This window comes from Podarcis vaucheri (genome assembly GCF_965113315.1).
Source record: "Podarcis vaucheri genome assembly, chromosome: 6".
Lineage (NCBI taxonomy): Eukaryota > Metazoa > Chordata > Lepidosauria > Squamata > Lacertidae > Podarcis > Podarcis vaucheri.
In genome coordinates this window covers 25,525,238-25,543,512 of record NC_138764.1, presented here as the reverse complement: position 1 = coordinate 25,543,512, position 18,275 = coordinate 25,525,238, and the positions used below count along the sequence as shown (strand labels likewise).

At 44.3% G+C, this 18,275-nt stretch overlaps 1 protein-coding gene across 1 annotated transcript in view; it reads right to left on the bottom strand.

Moving 5' to 3' along the window:
• NR5A2 (nuclear receptor subfamily 5 group A member 2) overlaps positions 1-15,534 on the bottom strand; it is a 114,146-nt gene extending 98,612 nt beyond the window's left edge. The window contains exon 1 of the mRNA XM_082225512.1: positions 15,136-15,534. Within this exon, the coding sequence (XP_082081638.1) occupies positions 15,136-15,202 (67 nt within the window). The 5' untranslated portion in view covers positions 15,203-15,534. The remainder of the gene's footprint in view (positions 1-15,135) is intronic.
• Positions 15,535-18,275: the final 2,741 nt, after the last annotated feature.

The window sequence follows — 18,275 nt, the reverse complement described above, 5'->3', positions numbered from 1 at the left end:
TAAAGAAAGAAATGTCCCGGAGGCTGCAATTCCGCTTCCCTGCTTCTTCCCCGGGGCTGTCAGAGGTGCAGATAACTCATCTGTTTGGCTAATGTTCTTGCTCCGGGCTTTGCGATCTCCCGAGGCAGCTACGGTGGCGCTCACTTCGTCCAGCGCAACGGGACTGACTTCCGAGTAAACAGGCACAGGCGGCCGTGCGCCAGGCACGTCTGGGGAAGGCGATGCCCTGGTGCCAGGGCCAGAGGAGACCTTGGCCCGGCTGGGGCGCGAGGGGGATCAGGATGCGATCCTCCTTGCTGTGTTAACCCACCTCCAGGGTGGGAAAGAGGAAGCACCAGGAGGCGCTTAGGACAGAAACGTATTGTGCCGTGATTGAAAGGCTTTTACCCCGGGGTAAATGCCACGAGATACAGGCGCTTATGGCAGCGTGTTTGTAGTTGTTCTTGATCTTGCCTGCTTCGTTCTGTACAAAACCCCAAGACTTTGCGCTCTGTCTCTTGGCAGACCCAGAGCTCGCTCTCCCTCCGCGCGCCCCGCTTATGAGTTGCAACTCTTTTGCGCGTGGCAGCTCGAGATCCCAGAGGGCGCCGTCACCGTTATGTCCCCTGAGATGCTGCGAAGTAATCTTAAAAGTTTTGCAAATAGATTCCCCCCCATCTTCCCCCACTGCTTACGTTTCCCTGAATTAGACCGGGGAGAGGGGTCCTTGCCCTTCCCACTACTGCCGCCCTGTCGCAAACATTAAGACGAACGTTTAACAAAACAATAAATGAATAGGGCACGATCCGGCCAAAATGAAGCACGTTTACTTCCCGCGAAAGAGATCTTAAGCACGTGCTTATTAAGGCTTCCATCCGAGGAATTTAGGCGTGCTTAAGTTGAGGTGGATCGGGCGCGCGCCTCACGCCTTCATAAAAAACAACCACCACCCCAAGGCGAACTCGGGACTGAGCCACGCCGAGGCTTGATATGCGCATCTCTTCGAATCCTCCAAGTCACCAGCGAACACGATGCGCCTGTTTCAAGTGACACGTTTCCCAGCCGGGTTCCTGAGCGGCGCGTTAACTGCGCTTTCATTTCGGTGAGCAGAATCCTCCACTCTCCCAGCCCGTTTAGGGGGGATGCTGCGCCCCGATCCGCATCTGTTAGGACTGGCAATGGCTATTGTTTTCTCAACTGTATTCATCAAGATTTCACCTGCTGTTTCCTGCTCGGTGACAAGCTGGAGAAACAGCAGCTCAGAACTAACATACTGGAAAACGGGCAGGAAGACCTCGTCGCACCTCAGTTAGAAACGCAAAGCCATTTCCAGGGCTGTAAAAAGGAATGTTTTCTGCCCTTCTCTTAACAACAACAATAACCACCACCACCACCACCACCACATACGTTTAATTTAAAGTTCTACGGATTTTAGGAAACGCATTAAAATTTTCTCTGATTTTAGGGAGCGCTTAATCAGGAGATGGTGAAGGAGCGTCCTGAAGAAACAGGACCGCACTCTTTATTTGGGTGCTATTGGTTCTCCAGTTTTCTTGCACCATCACCAAATTAAAACCTCGAAATCCCGATCCTCAATTTTATCTAAGCGGCATTAAGACCTTTTGCTTTTAATGGCATGGGCTTCATTTCTCTCTCTGCCGGCCCGCAAGCTAGGCCAGATCACCCAGTCGCTCCGACCTGCCTGTGGCTCCGCGCAGCGAATTAAAAGAGCCAATCAGTGAAAGCCCCGATCAGCGTTTCCTGCAAAGGTTTTCCTCCGCTCTCCCCACCCCCATCTCTGCTTTCAGCAAGCCCCCTCTCAGCTGCACAGAGATGCCCCCAAAGGAACGGCTGATCATCTTCCTAGACTCCAGGACCCAAGAGGTCTCTCGCTTAGGCTTCCTCACTCTTAACTGTTTAGGCTTGGAAATATCTTACGACATTAATAACTTTATACTCTATATGTGACACAGGCAGCGATGTCGTTCACAGTTTGGAAACCTGGCTATTTCTTTAAAAGGTTTTCTTGGCCTTCGGTCACTTCAGCGTGGATAAGCATTGGGCCACTTTTGACCTAGGTCTTTCTTTCTTTGACCTGGCTTTGCTTTGGGCTTTTCCAGAACATTAAATATCTGGGTGCAATAAAAAAACCTGTTCGCTGCTTCGTTCTGAGGCTGCCGATTCAACAACCAACCAAGAGTTTTGCCTTGTTCTCGTTGATCCCACCAAAATGACTGACAATGGTTTGTTTGTTTTGCATTTCCCTGGGACTCAAAGTGTTGTTGTTGTTTAATCCGTGCGCTTTGTGTTGAGGATCGGTTCATCTTCCAATGCCATTGGTCACTAGGAAAAAAAAAAACAAAACAGAAGGGGAGAGAAAAGGGCGGGCAGGCCTGAACGATGGTAGTCTCTCCAGAAGACCCTTTTAGACATTGGATTCATTTGACTGTGGAGCTTCACCAGGAAGTCAGCTCTAAATCTGCTGGAGGGTGGAGAATGTATGGGGCCTCTAGTGCGCTCCGTGAAAGTGCCTTGATGTTAAGTCTGTTGGCTAGTCAATTGCACAACAAGAGTAAAAGAGAGCGGCATTAGATTTCTAGGAGGTAGCCCGAGCGACTGGAGGCATTGTTTTGGTCCTAAAGGCAGGACCCTCAGCTGAAGTCGGGGAGAAGTTTAGAGCATCACCAGCCAGACTTGGAGAAGCCATGCTTGACCAATCAGAACACTTCTCAGCATCTTTATCCTCAACCTTCTGGGCGTGGCATGTTTCTGCAGTTATCTCTCTGCAAACTACAGAGATGTTAAACGATGGAAAATAGTGAAAGAAAGTAGTAAGGTCAAGTCTATGATACCTGAGCTATTTTGCACCTATAATCCACGCCAAAACGCTAAGGACTGAGAGGGCGAAGGAGAGTCTAATGTTCAAATGTCCAGACTCTTTGCGCTTGTTTTTAGATAGTTTCAAACCTTCCTCCCAGGAGGAGGAACAATTTGCTACTAAAGGCATGCCAAGCTTCCAACAGAGGACAGCGGTTCAGGGCTTGACTCATCCATAAATTGGGAATAAGCCACATCAAACATAATGCATAACCTGCATAACAAGAACGGATTGCACGACTGAGACCCTCACCCTACTTCCTTGGAAGGCAGCGAATGGGGGCATTTCCGAGTATAGGGGGTTGGGAGAGGGGCTGAAATGCCTTGGCCTTATTTGGTATAGATGCTGTTGCATTAGGACCCAAAAACTAAAGGGCCCGCGGAATAAAATGGCTCAGGGGCCGCGTTCACACGTGCAAGGCACCACTCGCTTTCCGTGGGAAAGTGTTAGGAAAATTACCTCTGCGATGTTATATCTGAGATTGCCCAGGGGGCAAACACAGGAGAAGGGGCCCCTTATCACCAATCCGAAAATCCTCTAGAAAGAAGGGAGGCGGGGGAGATAGGGACTTCAGTCCCTTACCTCTGGAGTCCGCGCTGGTCCGAGTCAGAACTACAGGACTAGAGGGACACCCCACTGTCCCGTGTAAGCCTACCAGAGGGCTGCGCCGGTTTGCCCAAGTCCGTTACTCCAAAGCAACAATTTCAAGGCAAAGTCATCCTTCTCTCCCGGGTCTGCCTTTAATTTAACCAAGAACTTTAGCGTTTCCTTTCGCATTGAGCAAGGGCCCTTGGCGCCCTTTCCTTCAAGCCCATTTCCCCATCCCTTTCACCACCAACTTCTCCTAACTTCTCTCGGCGCTACGCGCCTCTCCCGAGTTTGCGGAGCTCGCCCGGACTTTTGGCGGAAGCTTTTGACTGACGCTTACAATTATCCAAGATGATGGCTCAGGGAGGCTTCAGAAGCCTTCGTTAGGAGAGGAAAGCATAAAACCCGCCCTCCTTCCACTCAAGATAGAAGCCCACTTCAGGGGGAAAGAGAGGGAAAAAAGAAAGAAACCGCGGAGCGAGTAAAATAACAAATACAGTCTGTAGCATTTCAAAGTCTTGCAATCTCGAGCCTGGAAACTTGAGTTGGCCAGTGTGTTAGAGCGCTAAGATGTCCGGCTGGGGTTGGGGAGAGAGCCGGGTTCGAATCCTACCTCTGGCACACGAAGTTCTTCGGCTGAGCTTGGGTCAATCGTAGGGTTGCTGCGAAGCAACAGAGGAGAGGAAGTGCGCGGATGGTTCCAAATTGCTCAGGCTCGTAAGCACAAGAAGGGATTGTGGAGAGCTCCCAAGGGATCTCTTCAAGCTGGGTGAATTAAGGGGCCTGAAGATGGCAAATGCGAGTCAATGGAGGAAAGTGGGAAGCGAGGTGCGCTCGGGGAATCCCTCTCTCTGCCTAACCTCAGGAGCTTTGAACTGTGTCCATGAAAACGGCGTTCCACGTGTGTGGCAGCTGTGACCAAGGCGGAGTCCGTGCTCCCGATCATTTGGAGAGGGCTTCAGAGTAAAACTGCCGGTGTCACGGTGTCCTTGGACAAATCTATACGGCGCTGGAACGCTGCGTTGACTTCAGGTTGATGGCTGTCCAAAAATGGTGCCGCAGAGTTGGCAAAAAGGGCAACCCAACTGGTCCAGGGGCCTTCCCCTATGAGGAAAGGTGACAAGGTCTGTGGCTTTTTAGTTTAGGGAGGGGGTGGAAATGATGAGAAATACAAGATCATGCATGGTGTGTCGAGAGAGGGGGGAAAGAGACGCAAACCATCCAGAGCCAGGGCGGGCAAAAGCAGGTTCTGTTTTTACCCATCGCGCACTTAAAACCATATGATTCGCTTTTACAAGAGGTAGCGACAACCACAAAACTGCTTGGCTTTGAAAGAGGGACTGGGCAATTGCATGGCTACTAGCCATGGTTGGAGGCAGGATACCAGGTGCTGCCCCTGGTCGGTTACCGGATGATGCGATGCTGGAAGAGAAAGGCCCTTGGTGTGATCCAGTAGAGAGCTCTCATGTTCCCTGTACGTTGCCACGAGCTTCTTGGAAGTGAAGCCGGATAGTAGCTCATTCTCTATCAGCGGGAATTCACCCAGAGCAAACCTTTTCCGAGTCACCGGGCCTCTTGCCATTTCTCACCCCGCTGGGACGTTTCGCTGCGCCTCTTTCGCCCTCCCGCTTCCTTGCGAAACACAGGGCACAATCCTGCCAAGGGGGAAGAAAGTGATCGCAACGTCGTCCTACCTAAACCTATTTAATCAGTGCCACTCTGTAAGACAGGACGTCCCAGGATCCTGATTTTAAGCACGCGCTGCTTCCATCTTTCTCACTCTGGTGTTCGGCCGGATAGCGCCCAACTAAGGCGGTAGACCTGTGCACCCTTACCAGGGAGTAAGACACATAAGAGGCGCTACTTCTGAGTAAACAAGCAGAGGAGTGCAGGATTGCGCTGCCCTATCATAAGCTCGTCTTTGCTTACGTTCGTCTCATAAAGAACTTGCTTGGGTTTCAGGTGATCAGATCAGACAGTCTACCTCTTCATTTTTTCATCCCGCAAAATGCTGCGTGTATTCGCGCACTTCACCCATAAACGACTTGGAGGCACTCTTTCTTAGTTGTAGCAGATTACATCCTCAAAGAATGTACACATGGGGGAAAATAGGTATCTTAAATATGTTTACTTGGGAGGATGTGTCACATTAATCTCACTTCAACCTTTCTCCAAATAATATTCCTTAGAATGGTAGCGCGCCTATGCATTCCAGTGAGCAGCGAGTGACTTAGCCCAGTTGCCTTTTTTAAAAAGTCCTTCCTCTGCCACAGACTCAGTAGCTGGCCTTGGGCATGTCACCTGTCTCTTAGCGTCAATTGCCAGCGTCGATATTAAAAGCACACAAAACCACTGTGCGGATTAGAAATCTCTCTCTCTCTCTCTCTCTCTCTCTCTCACACACACACACACACAACACAGAGGTGCGATCTTAACCAACCACTTATCCTTACTCTGAAATTACTCTCTCGTGAATTCTCAATGAGAGTCCCATTCAGGTAAGGGGAAGACTGTAGTTTTAACCAAAAACCTCACCCCCCGAAACAGAGAGGGGGGCATATCACACCCTGACTCTTCCTGTCTGCTTACTGTACTTAGAAACCAAGTTTGGAAGCAGTTGGGATTTCTTTCCAAAGCAGCGTGCTTTGGGGTTCTGCATTTAAAATCTTTTTTATATTAAGCGACAATCTTTTTATGAAGTCAAGGCGATTTTCACGAAACCGAAGAGGAAGACTGTAACGTCGAGATCCACTCGCAGGCAATGTTTGTCTCTGATGAACCTCCACAAAGATGCAAAGATCACATTGGCACACAATGGAAAAATGTGCCTTTCGTCAGGCGCGGGGGCGGGGCCGCGGGGGAAAGAGACGATCTTAACTGCCTGGTCCAGAGTCCACCAAGGGCTCTTTTTATAAACCGCGCGCGGCGGAGCTGGCTGGGAAAAGGCTGGTGTCAACTCGGCCAAACGCTGGTGCGTTTCCATTTCCACCATTCCGCATTCGCATCGCACAGCATTCCAAACTTTTCCTTCCTTCCTGTCCCAAAGCAACTGAAACCCGAATTTCTGGACCAGGAACGTTTTCGTCTCTGGTTGCTGTAAAACCCCACCTTGGATCTTTCCAAAAGGAAAACCGAATTCGAATTGAACCGCCCATACTGTATTTAAGTTTTGTCAACAACACAGGCGCAAAGTGAAACTAAAAAGACGCGATGTTAGGGTCTGACATTTTCTCTTTCTTTCTTTCTTTCTTTCTTTCTTTCTTTCTTTCTTTCTTTCTTTCTTTCTTTCTTTCTTTCGCTTTGGATTGCGAAAATGAATAATCGAGCAGATGGATGTTGCAATCTTCTTCCTGGCTGCCCGCTGTGTAACTTCCCTCCTCCCAGCCGGCCAGTCTTTCTTAACCCTTATTTCAGTGTAAACGCAACCAGAGCATTTTTAAATTAATAATTAAAAAAAGAAAAATAGGTCCCTTGAAACTTCCCCGTGTATCAACAGAGAAAGTTATATTATTCCTTCCCACGTCAAGGCATGAGGACATTTCATTGTTGACAGCTGCATTCCTCTGCTCACATACCTGGGAGCAAACTCTATTGAACACAGAAGGACTTTGGTCCAAATGCTCTCGAATAGTATTAAGCAATATGCCTTTCCTGGCAATTTTCAACAGTCCACTCCCCACCTCCCAGCCATTACTAAATTGGAATTACAGTTGCACACTTTAAAGTTAAAGTTAAAATTAAATTAAAGTTGTAGCCTAGGACTGGGCTACATATCCCTTTGATTTCAGTGGAATTTATCACCAGGTGATGAAACCAAGACAGCATAAGTTAATTGTGACTAACAGCAAAATCCTAAATAAGCTTGTGCAGAAGCAAATTCCACTTAGTTGCTCAACCCCCAACTAAGTGTGCATAGGATTGCGGCTGGAATCCATTGAGATCAATGGGATTTACAGTGCACTCCTGCAATCTTTGCTTAGAAGTAAGCCTTGCTCTATTCAGTCTTAGGCAAGTGCCATATTATTGCCAGATAACATTAGCCGTTGAGTTGGGGAGGCATTTAAAACACCCTTGAAACCCATGTAAGCGCACCCATTTTGAAGGCTGTGTTTACCCATTCAGAGTGAGGGCAGGGAGCATTCTCCTTCTTCTGAGCTAGCTTTGTGCTGAATAGAGCCATATCTGATTGACCATTTGGTTGAAATGTCATTATGCTCCGAAATTGACAGGGACTTTAACACTAGGAAGGCGGACTAACCCTGCAGTAGAGAACCTGTGACCCTCCAGATGTTTCAGGATTAAAACTTCCACTATCTCTGGCCAATAGTCATGTTGGCTGGGGATGATGATAAGTGGTGTCCAACCATATTTGGAAGACTGCAGACTTTCCACCTCTGGTCTAATTTGCATTGAAGCAGCTGATTGGGGAAGTTTCAGGAAACATTTCACCCGCTCTGAAGATTCCCTTTTGCATCATAAACATCTGCATGAGAACATTCAGCACATCTAGTTGCTGTGACTAACTTGTTTCATTGATTTCATTGGAATGTTCACTGAGATTCTAAACATAACTCGGAAGTATGTTGAACAGATCTTATTTAGACTTATTGGAACGTTAATCATGGTTATCTTTGGTTGGATCAGAGTCAATATATTGATCTGTTATTTGCATTTCTTTCACAATCCAACTGATTTGAGGAGTTACATAGAAAGGGGATACTTTCCTACTGATCTTGATATAGGATTCTCTCTCCCATATTCATATCTGAGTAATACTTCAGAATATTCAAATAATTTCTCATATCTTATTTTTCTATATTTCAGGAAGTGCAGTATTATCTCTGTATTGCAGATGGAAGAAATGAGGCATAGAAAACGTGGCTGACAGCTCAGAGCCAGTTCATGGTTTAGGCAAAATTTGAACCAGGGACTTTATTGTTAGAATTATAGTTTTTTAGAGCAACTTTGGTCTACACCTCCTCCCCTCAACCTGGGGCTCTTCAGAGGTTTTGCACTCCAAATTGCATCAGTTGCAGCCAGCGTGGTTGAAGTTGAGGGATAATGGGAGCTGGATACCAAAACATTGGGAGGGCACCAAGTTGGGGAAGGCTGAATTATTCAGTGCGTTGCAGAGTAAGATAAGCCAAAGAACCATCTAGAACCTTTTCTGAAGATAGGAAGGCTATGAACTCAGAAACAAACAAATTTAGGCAGGTCTCTGCCCCAAGGAGTCAATTCCCTGCTCAAGCTCATATTTGCTAGAGACTGCACTAGGGATATCAACTGCTCTTTGATAAGGTCAATAAGGCACTCCCTGCAATAGGCTGGTGCTTCAGGCTTCCATTAGTATTAGATGGATAACAATAAATGTTACACGAGCTGCAAAATTTCACAGGTAGAAGTGACGGAGTGGCTCGTTTTCTCTTCCAACCCAGGCCAGTTTTTCAAGTTAGCGCTCCGCTTCACCTCCCTTAGTCAAACATACCAAACTCCTAAACATTATTATCAGGAAGTTTGTAGTTTTACAATGGGTGGGAGAAAAAAAATAAAGTCTGGTAAGTGATTTTATATAGGGTACTTTAAAAATAGTTCCAGAACTCCAGTTGATAACTGGGGGTTTGACTTACTTTCTCTCACTGCTTTATGAGTTTTATGTGAAACTAAGAGAGGAATAAAAGGATAAGGCTAGAAATTAACCAAGATTTAAATTTCCCCTGATTTTTGGGTATGTTTGCAGGGCTGGCATCAAGGTTTGGCATCATCAGGCACTTGCTGGAGTCCACAGCTCAGTAAGAGGCCCAGTGCCAATCCCTAGAGACTCCTGGCCTTGTTTATTATCCTTTCTGCTGTTGGTTTCTCTTTACCTGCCCTGTCTAAGCAAGCAAGCGAGCATTGAGAGCAGGAAGGAGAAGAAGTAATCTCCATTTGTCTTGTCCTCTGCATCTGGGACATGGTGACAAAACTGGGTCCAGACAAAAATGCAAATGAGCTGGGTTATTGTTTAAGGGTTTGTTGTTGTTGTTACAGTGGAGTTGTTGCTGTTAATTTTTTTGTATTTTTATTTTGTATCTAATGGTTTAGGTGGAAATTGTTCAATTTGGTCGTGTGCTTTTTGTTGTTCTGTTTGGTACTTATGATAGGGACAAGGGTGGCGCTGTGGGTTAAACCACAGAGCCTAGGGTTTGCCGATCAGAAGGTCGGCGGTTCAAATCCCTGCGACGGGGTGAGCTCCCATTGCTCGGTCCCTGCTCCTGCCAACCTAGCAGTTCGAAAGCAGGTCAGAGTGCAAGTAGATAAATAGGTACCGCTCTGGCGGGAAGGTAAACAGCGTTTCCGTGTGCGGAAGCTGTACGCCGGCTCCCTCAGCCTATAGAGCGAGATGAGCGCCGCAACCCCCGAGTGAGCCACGACTGTACCTAACGGTCAGGGGTCCCTTTACCTTTACTTGGTACTTATGACTACTTCTGTTATGTTTGTAGCTATGTAATTTTTGTGTGTGTTGTAAGTTGGCTTGAGCTTTCAACTGTGGTGGCATACAAATAAAATGACTGATTGATTGAAATGAGAGCTCACCTATAGCCCAAAGAGAACTGGTGTGTGATGGTCACTGGTGTGTTAAATGTGACTCTAGAAAACCAAGATGTGTATCCCTGCTAAGCTATGAAGCTCACTAGGTAGCCTTGAAACTGGTCCATTATAATGGCAAGAAACAACAGCAAGTGTAGCTTTGCAGAGGTTGGGCAAGATCATCCTTTAGGTCCCTTTCGACTCGAAAATTCCATGATTCTAGTAGAACACCTTACCAAAGTGCCTCCCAAACCTGAAGTCAGCACAGTACATTAACCTCAGACTTAGCTCCAGTTCCCAGGCCTCCCTGTGATAGAGACGTTAAGAACTGGCCTTGTACTGAGCCAGACAAATGGCATAAAGGTAAAGGTAAAGGGACCCCTGACCATTAGGTCCAGTCGTGACCGACTCTGGGGTTGCGACGCTCATCTCGCTTTGTTGGCTGAGGGAGCCGGCGTACAGCTTCCGGGTCATGTGGCCAGCATGACTAAGCTGCTTCTGGCGAACCAGAGCAGCGCACGGAAACGCTGTTTACCTTCCCCCCAGAGTGGTACCTATTTATCTACTTGCACTTTGACGTGCTTTCGAACTGCTAGGTTGGCAGGAGCAGGGACTGAGCAACAGGAGCTCACCCCGTCATGGGGATTAGAACCGCTGACCTTCCGATCGGCAAGTCCTAGGCTCTGTGGTTTAACCCACAGCACCACCCTAGCTCCAGTTCCCAGGCCTCCCTGTGATAGAAACATTAAGAACTGGCCTTGTACTGAGCCAGACAAATGGCATACCCATATCTACCCCAGGGGTGAGGGGAACCTTCTTCAGCTGGAGGGCTGTATTCCCTTCTAGGCAACCTTCCTGATTCTATGATCCCCGGGGCCATTTGCCTGTGGTGGGCGGGGCAAGAAGCAAAAGCGAATGAAGGAACTAATTTCAATTTTAGCTGTGCACAGTATGGTTCCCAGAGCCATCTGAAGGCTTGCATTGGAAATACAAGGCTGAATTAGATGGGAACTCATCATGATCCAAGAGGGCTCTTTTTTATGTCATTATGGTTCTGCCAGGAGTAAAGCCTTTAGTTTTGTAAAAATTGCTGAACTCACAAATAAGGCATTTATAGGCATTATCCCAGCAATTATTCTGCTGTGAAAATATTTGATTTTGAATTGTTTCTGGTGTTTTTCTCTGGGAGGAAGGGTATGATAGAAATGGACTAAATAATGATATTCTTATTAATGATTTTATATTCTTTCATGTTAAGAACGAACCTCCAGAACGAATTAAGTTCTTAACCCGAGATACCACTGTATTACTACTACTACTACTATTATTATTATTCCAATACTCTAAATCACCCCATTTGCTTTTAATACACATTCTTTTATTTCTGTTATGGTGGTCTACAACAATCAACAACTTCACATGAAAAGGGAAATCTTACTTCAGAATTTAACACGGGGCGGGGGGGGGGAGTGGAGTCTGCTCTAAATTTCTATCATGTCCATGTTTTATAAAATTGTCGCCAGACTACAGTGATACCTTGGTTCTCAAACGCCTTGGTTCCGAAATGCTGAAAAGTCGGAAGTGTTCCAGTTTTTGAACGTTTTTTGGAAGCCAAACGTCTGATGCAGTTATTGTTTCCGGGGCGCCTGCACCAATCAGAAGCTGTGCCTTGGTTTGTGAACATTTTGGAAGTCAAACAGACTTCCAGAACGGATTAAGTTCAGCGCTTTTGTGTGTGTGTGTGTATATATATATATATATATATATATATATATATATATATATATAATATTTATCATCTACAATACTGTCTTATTTTATAGTCCAGTACATGGATTATTGCTTTCCTGTTATGGATCAATGGTCTCGTTAGGTAGCAAAATTCATGTTAAATTGCTGTTTTAGGGGTTATTCTTAAAAGTCTGGAACGGATTAATCCATTTTGCATTACTTTCTATGGGAAAGTGCGCCTTGGTTTTGGAACGCTTTGGTTTTGGAACGGACTTCGGGAACAGATTAAGTTTGAGAACCAAGGTACCACTGTATCAGTTATTTCCACTGAGTTTCCATGATGACAATCACCCATCCCCTGAATTTAGAATGCCATTTAAATTTTTTTTTTTAATGTATCCCTCCAATAGCACATTCACAAGAGTAGCTCTGAGGATCACCCGTTATACTTAATCTTAATACCTAGTATACGTGGATGTAGCCCAAGCCATTAAAACAATCTGTATTCAAAATATCAAACTAAATAAAGACTCTTTGCTAGCCAAGTATACTCAGCAGTAGTAGTAATTACTACTACTACTACTACTTTATTGTTATTTATTTGATAGCTTGTCTGCCCATCACTATAAGGTCCTGGGTGGGTTACAGCAATTAAAAAATATAATATTAAAAACAATTTAAAAGAAATTACAGACACAAGAGTACAGTGTGCTCTATTACATCTCAAGTGTGAGAAAGGGCAGGGTAAAAAAAGAGGAGTGTCTCCAGCATGCAATAGAAACTGTAAAATGAAATGAGGGGGGAGGGAATTCCACAACCTAGGAGCTGCCGCAGAGAATATTCTCCTCCGCACCCCGTGAACTTCTCTAAGGGTGAAGGAGCTATCAGAGGGCCTCTGCTGATCTTAACACCAAAGGGAGTCTACAGAAGGAGACAGCCTTTCAGCTATTTGGGGTAACTTACGGCTTTGAACATCATTGCGAGTACCCAGAAACTGGCCAAGAGACAAACTGGCAAACCACTGCCAGTTGGAGAGGTAGAGAGAGAAGACTTACAACCAGTGCTTTTCTCTGCGGGCACGCAGGGGTACACATACGCCTAAACATTTTGTGAATCTAAGTTTGGCCTCATTGAGGGGCAGTATTTCAATATGAGTAGGAAAATGAGAGGACCCCTAAACATTATTTTTTAAAAGAAAAAAGCACTGCTTACGACTGCCATGGAAAGTGCCAACTGGGATTTGTGAAGAGCTTGAGGAAGTGTTCACATAATGTCCACTCCACTACTCACATCTGTGCTTATAAATTCCACCACAGTGCATAGAGCAATACTCTGTTGTGGTTTGTATTTGTTATGTGTTTACGCACTTGTGTGCATACAAAACTCCATGTAGCATAATCCTCTACATTTTCTTTTTACTCACAAGTCCTCTGGAACTCAATGGGGTTTACTTTTGAATATACACACAGATGATCAGGCTGCACATGTATTAAAGAACAGGACTTATCAGCTTCCCTCCTACATACATGCCATTCGGCAATAAAATCTTAGTAGTGGGGAAAAGAATCCCTTTTATGTAAAACTCATACAGATGGAATCTTAGGAAGGAGTGATAATTGCAGATCTGTCATTTCCATACAGGTTGACCAGAGAACTCTAAGCAAAAGGATGCATTTTTTACAGTAGAAAACTTGGAAGTTATAACAAAAGCAGTTAGAGTTGGGAGTACAATTTTAAACATGGCGGATCAAGCCTTACAGGGGGACACAATATAGCATTACCCCCTTCTGTGAACCTCCCAATTTAAAGTATGTTTTGGACATTTGCTTTTGATTTTAAGAATTGATATTTTTCACAGCTGCCTAAAAATGAAAACGCTGCATTTCTGAATAGATGGAATGTGTATATGTTATATTAAACAATCATACACATACATCACTTCATTTTTTCTTGTGTGAGAAACACAACATTAAAAACAGAGATCCTATGCTAACTCAGAAGTAAATCCCACTGTGTTCAGTAAAGCTTACTCCCAGGTAAACATGAGGTTAACAAGATGGCATTGCAAAGCATGAATTTGCTTGCAATTTGATAAAATATAACCATGTGCCTAGGTGTGTTTACTTGGAATTAAGTCCCACTGGGGATCACTGCCTAATAAATGTGTGTTTAAGATTGCAACCTTAATCTGTTAAAATAAATGTATAAAACAAACATCCCAAGACCAATTCGCTGGTCACATTCCAGTTATCGCCCACCCTTTTCAGAAAAGGGTTGCCATATTTTGAAGAGCAAAAAAGAAGACACATTTGCCAACTTGTAGTTTTAACTATAGATCGCTATGACTCTACCCATGAAAAAGAGGACGTGTCCTGAAAAAAGAGGACATATGGCAACTCTACTTTTCACCCAAAATTTTATATACAAAGCTGATACGATATAAAATGCTCAGAAGTTTAGCTGTTGGCTTTAACGCAGAAGAAATTTTACCACAGGTTCAAAAGTATTGCAAGAGAAATTATATATAATCCAAACAGTCAGTATCAGTGCAAATGAAAAGGGTTATCTATGGATATGTAAAAAAATTTCAAACTTTAAAAACTGACTGAAAGTACCTAGATGTTTCAGTTTTGTTAACCAATGGATGGTGGAGTGTTAAACAAGGACCAGAAATTGCTAAATATTTTTTCAATGAAATAAGGCAAAACAACATAAAAAAGCAGGAAAGGCCTAAATAAAAAAATTCTTATACTCGCTATTACAAAACAGCACGCTAAAATACTTTCTCACTATCATGTAACCCTAACTTTTTAAAGATTAATGTCTATATGAATGTGTGTTTGACAATGATCATTCTTTAACAAGTCAGATTACACCAATTTAGAAATCTCCCGGATTTTGCCAACTGCCATTTCACAAAGGTCAACCCGAATTCAAATTTATTCCTACACCACTAATGCCATCTTAGCAACTTTATAAACAAATAAAGTATGGCCCAGCATAATGTATCATTTTCAGTCCTCCCACTTGGCAGGCATAATCTAGCTGCAATTCACTTTAAAGTCCAGTTTACTTAAATGAAAGAGATTAAAGCATGTGTTTCACATTGAAATAAATGTGACTTTGAAGTACAAAGTGCTTTACTGGGGTAGTGTGCTCTTATTAAAAATATTTCATCTGAAGAAAAAGCATGCTTATTCACACATCAACACTTGCACTTTTAAATGTACAGCATATCAGTGTCTTTGGGAGCCATATTCTTTTGAAGCATAAATGAGACAAGTGGGAAATGATCCCATAATAATGACGTTTTAGTCTGAGATGGCTGATAAGGCTGAGATTTAGTTCTGTTGGACTGGCTTATCAAAACAGTCAGAAAAGGTTTTACTTACCACCTGGAAGAAGTCCATGCTTTATAGGTTCCTGTGCGTTGCCGGTAGTATCCGAACTGGAAGACATAATTAGGTGCAAATATATAGTGCCCTTGGCTTTCAGGTATACAGCATTGAGGACGGCAAAAGGTGAGGTTGTAAACTTTTCTGGCCTTGGGATACTGGCTACAGTAACCTTCAGTGAAAGTCAGGGAACAGTCCATCAAGACCACACACACACACACACACTTGCGCACGCACACACACAAATCCAATAATTCAGAAAGTAACAGGCCTGCTTTTCAATGGACTCTGTACTTTTTCCAGCATTAGTGACCCTCTGTAAACCAGCCATCCCCGTTTCATGATGGTCCCTAATCAGAGGAATTGGGAGCAGGGATAGGCTTGCCCTGGTCACGTGACTCTAAACAGGTTGATAAGAGGACCCCTGTTATAAAGTGACAGCAAAAAGGAGATAAGAAGTCTTGGCAGATAACAAGCGCAGAAATGATTAACTCTGGGCCGGAGAGGCGCTATGAAGCAGAGAGAGGAAGGCTGTAAACTTGTGGGGGGTCAGAAGATCATGTTGAATGGATAACCCCCCCCTCCCTCCTTCCATCCCTATGTAAAGTGTAATACCTATAAACTCATGTTTGTGACCTGGCCTCTTGATGTCATCATTTCTTTACAGAGTGAACAACAACCATGGGCTCCTTTGGGCTTCTGTAAATACCTTTGGAAGGCAGAACTAGCAAACACTCACCCCCTTAACCTAGGCTTGCGAACCTATTTATGGCTCTACATCCCAAAGCAATATGAATGGGGGGGCTAGCCCATGGCGATTTTTGTCTGACACAAACATTTTATTGTACCTATTCATTAGACAGGGGACTAACCCCAGTTTGTTTGTCGAATAGTCACCAGTTAAAAGTGTAAAGTATTTTTTTCTTCTTCAATCGCTTAAGCCCTTTATTACTTGGTTAAATACAATCATCCTGGGAAAATAATGGCTCACTCGCAGTTGGAATGGCTTAAAAAAAAAGAAAAGAAAACCTGACGAAGATGAAGAAAGTTTCTCCTCAGCCCTGTTTGTGAACGTTTTACTGAGGAGATCCACCAACAGAATTTTGTCTAAATTTGGTCACTATTTATGATTTAGAATCCCTGACGTGGAAGTAATACCTGCTTAGGCCTTCGTTGCCAGTATTCACTGCTATTAACCTGGCAACCTATTGCTGATTTATTAATTTATTAAAATATTTGCATAATGCTGTGTCATAAATATATATATTTCAAAGCAGTTTGCAGCAATAAAAGCATAAAACTGTACAATAAAAACCATAAAAAGTTAAAAGCAGACATGGAAAGGAGGTATTATTGATTGCCTGCATAGGCCTGGTGGAACAGAAAAACTTTCAGCAGGAGTTTAAAAGTCAAAATAGATGGTTTCTGCTGAATTTCTATTGGCAGAGTATTTCACAAGACTGGGCCAATGACATTAATGGCTTGGTTTCTTGTTAGTAAATCTAGGGTTGCCAGCTTTGTTGCGGCAAAATACAGAACAGGGCGGATTTCCTCCCCACCAAGTGCTGAAATTATTTACTATTTATTAAATTTGTTATACCGCCTTTCTTCCTAAGATCCTGGGGTGGTTCACAAAGGGATCAAAATCCACATTAAAATTTGCATGTTGATGTGCATTTAAATATGTATCATTGAACATATTTTTCTCTCTTGAAATATGCTTTCATAAATCCTAAACACTGGGGATTAAAGCCCATTGAAACTATGGGTTGTTTCCAATGCTGGTCATATTCATAATTTGACCCAATCAAATTAATGGATCTAAGTAGGTAATGTGCATTCATTTCAATGACTCACATGCTTCCCACCTGCTGAATTTCGCCTAAGAATGATAAATGTGGAAACCTAGCCAAAAAAGAAAGGTTGGTTGGTCGGTGGGTGGGTGGGGAGAGACAGCAACAAATTCTGCTTCTCTTCCTCACAGAGCCTCCAACATCTGAACAGGGTTCACATAAGCCCAGTGGCGTAGCATGGGTTGTCAGCACCCGGGGCAAGGCAAGTAATTTGTGCCCCCTAACCCATGGATTTGCGCCCCCTAACCCTAACCCCCAGATGTTGCGCCCGGTGCGCCCGGCCCCCCCTGCACCCCCCACGCTACGCCACTGCATAAGCCCTAATCCCCCTGAGAACTCCAATTTATGAAGGTTATGATGTTGTTTGTTGGTGAAAATAAATTATATACCTGGTTATAACATACCAAGTTGCAGCTACCAACCTCAGGCACACCTACTAGGCAACCAAAGCCCACCGGGACTTACTCCTGAGGAAGCACGTTTAGGGATTTCCACAATCCCCACATTTCAAGCCCTTATTCCCCATGCTTAACGGGTGGTAGGCGGGACTTAAGCCCTCACACAACATCTCCTTTTCCAATTGGTGGCTTAGGAGTGACATTTCGGGTAGTGGGTGGGAGGGAGGTAGCAAGTTCAAACATCTGCGACTCCAACACTGCACTGTATTCTACTCCTTCCCATGAGACTTGGTTTCTCTTCTCTGCACATTGGCAAAAGGAGCAGAGGATGATGGGAAACTTGAGGGGTCTGCCAGGCCTTCACACCCTGATTAGGAGAGCGGGGTCAAAGAGGATGTGGATTTGTTTTCTGCTTTCTGATTGGGGGATGGTGTGAAGGCAGGAGGAGGAGGAGGAGGAGGGAAGGATGATGAATTCAGCAACACAGGGCAAACTATGTCCTGTATTAAATCAATATGGAAGTCCTGATATACAGTAAAATGGGTGTCAATAACATTAAAACGTAGTAACGTAGTTTGTTTCAAACCTTGCAGATTCTTGATAAGATGGAATGTTTTAAGAGGTGGCAGAAAGATATTTCGAAATTTGTCTGGCAGGGCAAAAAGCCCAGAATTAAATTCAAAATATTGACAGATGCTAAAGAAAGAGGGGGATTTGCCCTGCCGGACTTAAAATTGTACTATGAAGCAGCAGCGTTCTGCTGGCTGAAAGAGTGGATGCTCCTCGAGAACACAGATATTTTGGATTTGGAAGGTTTTAATAATGCATTTGGTTGGCACGCATATTTATGGTATGATAAAATTAAGCTGCACAGGGCCTTTAAAAA